The sequence below is a fragment of the Teleopsis dalmanni genome, chromosome 1 (genome assembly GCF_002237135.1).
Source record: "Teleopsis dalmanni isolate 2A chromosome 1, ASM223713v2, whole genome shotgun sequence".
In the NCBI taxonomy this organism is placed as follows: Eukaryota; Metazoa; Arthropoda; class Insecta; order Diptera; family Diopsidae; genus Teleopsis; species Teleopsis dalmanni.
In genome coordinates, this window is record NC_051846.1 from 203,975,184 (window position 1) to 203,977,157 (window position 1,974).

At 28.1% G+C, this 1,974-nt stretch overlaps 1 protein-coding gene across 1 annotated transcript; it reads right to left on the reverse strand.

The window, feature by feature from the left end:
* Positions 1-11: 11 nt before the first annotated feature.
* On the reverse strand, positions 12-1,612 carry LOC119671454 (nucleoporin Gle1-like). The gene is made up of 3 exons (XM_038082093.1): positions 1,587-1,612; positions 711-989; positions 12-638 (listed from the first exon to the last, which is right to left on the reverse strand). Exons 2-3 carry the CDS (start codon positions 967-969, stop codon positions 16-18), a joined length of 882 nt encoding a protein of 293 aa, XP_037938021.1. The 5' UTR covers positions 970-989; positions 1,587-1,612; the 3' UTR covers positions 12-15.
* Between the last annotated feature and the right edge of the window lie 362 nt (positions 1,613-1,974).

The following is a 1,974-nucleotide window of genomic DNA, read 5'->3' on the forward strand; positions in this document are numbered from 1 at the left end:
ATTAAATTAAATTTATTACCAAAAATCTTTTGATAAAAATCCTAATGGCATTTTAAATGATTTAGTTTTTAAATATTCGTCCAGTAAAACTTCCAGACGCACAGTTAGTCCATCACTATTAATTTCTTTTACTTTTGGTATATATGTGTGTCTTATGAATATAATCAGTTTTAAAAACTGTTTACCATAAGTTTCATAAAGATTCGCTGAAACTGTTTTCAGAACCTCGTAAAGTATTGTTGTAGAAACATTTGGGTACGGTTCCATGTTTATAAAATTAGTTAACCAACTCCAACAGTGTTCTTTACCGAATGGATGAGGCTGTTCATCAATTTTTCTACCACTGGTTATCATAATTGCTGAAAATAGTCGAGCATAACCAGTTTGTCTTTTCAGAAATTGTTCTTGATTTTCAAGCATGCCTTTTTTGAACTTGTAGCCGAGTGTTTTAAGGTAGTCATCAGTAGATTGTTGTTGTTGTTTAGTTACATAATATGGTACTAAGTATGGGGATTCCTTATATAGGGTGGCTAAAAAAAGCGCTCCAAATTCGGGTAGGACTTTCCATAATGAAACAATTATTGATGCTACACCAAAGGCGGCTTGCGACACGCTTCCGATTAGTACATCACCTTGTTCTACAAATAATTTTGTTAGCAAAAGCAAACAGTAATCCGGTCCCAATGGATGATCATTTATCGATATTATACCTTCAGCTACCTTAAATGGATGACCATTTATAAAATCATAAATTTTGTCAAATTTATTGTTCAGATGTTGTGAACTAGCTGCTGATATAGCGTTGACTGGTTCTTTAATAGCTTTTTGACAGGCGAGTAAGAATTTCTTTGAGGATTCATCATTTACCAAAGGCTTTACTTTTTCTAATTTTGATTCATAGAGTTCATTAAATTTCTTATACAATTCAAAACGATCTGGATATGCAGTTTGAAGTTGAGTATAAAACATCTTAGTTGATTGAAAGAGTACTATTTCAGAAAAAAGAAGTGGTTAATTATATTAGCTGCAGGCATTTTTCGCTTTGGTTATAAATTTTTAGTTCTGCATGTTAAAAAATTTATGAAAAAAGAATGAATTTTATACATAAGATAATGCGCAATAAATCTATTCAGATCGTAATGGTTCTATCCTTCAATGATATACAAAATCTTGCCATTAGAGAATTTGTATCTAATGGTCGGACTTTCCTAAAAGCTGTAGATTAGACATTTCATTAAATGTCATTTATTATCACTATTATTAAATTTGATATTAAATAGATGTAGCTTTTTTTTCGTTATCAGCTATAGTGAACTAAAATCATTAAAAATTAAGTAATTTTATCAAATTAATTATTAAAAACCTTATATTTGGGCACCAATCGTATTTTAATCCTTATCATCTTTGATTGTAGATGTTAAAATCGGTATACATTATTATATATAATTAAAATAAAACTTAAACAGCTAATACTATAACACTGTTAATTATCTACTGAAAAATATAAAATAGATAAAGTTTTAATAATTAGGAAACATGCGTAAGATGCTATCAGGTTCAAAAGCAAAAGACTATATTTTACTTACTCGATATATAATATTTTCTTGGTATATAATTTACAATTTTCTTTTACTTCGTAAAGAAAAAAAAATTGGTTATAAAATATATCAATGAATATCACTTCACACCAATTGAAATTTATTCAATATAATGGTTCTTATTAAAATCTAATATAAATTTTTTTTTGTTGACAACTTAAAATTTGTTTTTGGGCTTACTAAGTTTAATAGTTAAAGATGTGTACATCTTATAAGTTAATTATAGTTGTTCCTGTATCTCAAACAGATTTTGAGATTTGTGTACTAGGGTACAACCACCCAATAAAAATTAGCTTGGAAGTTAAATCAAAACGCATATGAGAAAATACATGGGATACTTTATGTGTGAAGAGAAATCCTGTATAATAAGGAATAC

Coding starts and splice junctions, on each gene's coding strand:
- LOC119671454 (XM_038082093.1), bottom strand. CDS start 969: ATGTTTTATACTCAACTTCAAACTGCATATCCAGATCGTTTTGAATTG. Junction 639..710: donor TCCATTTAAGGTAGCTGAAG/GTATAATATCGA, acceptor AATTATTTGTAG/AACAAGGTGATGTACTAATC.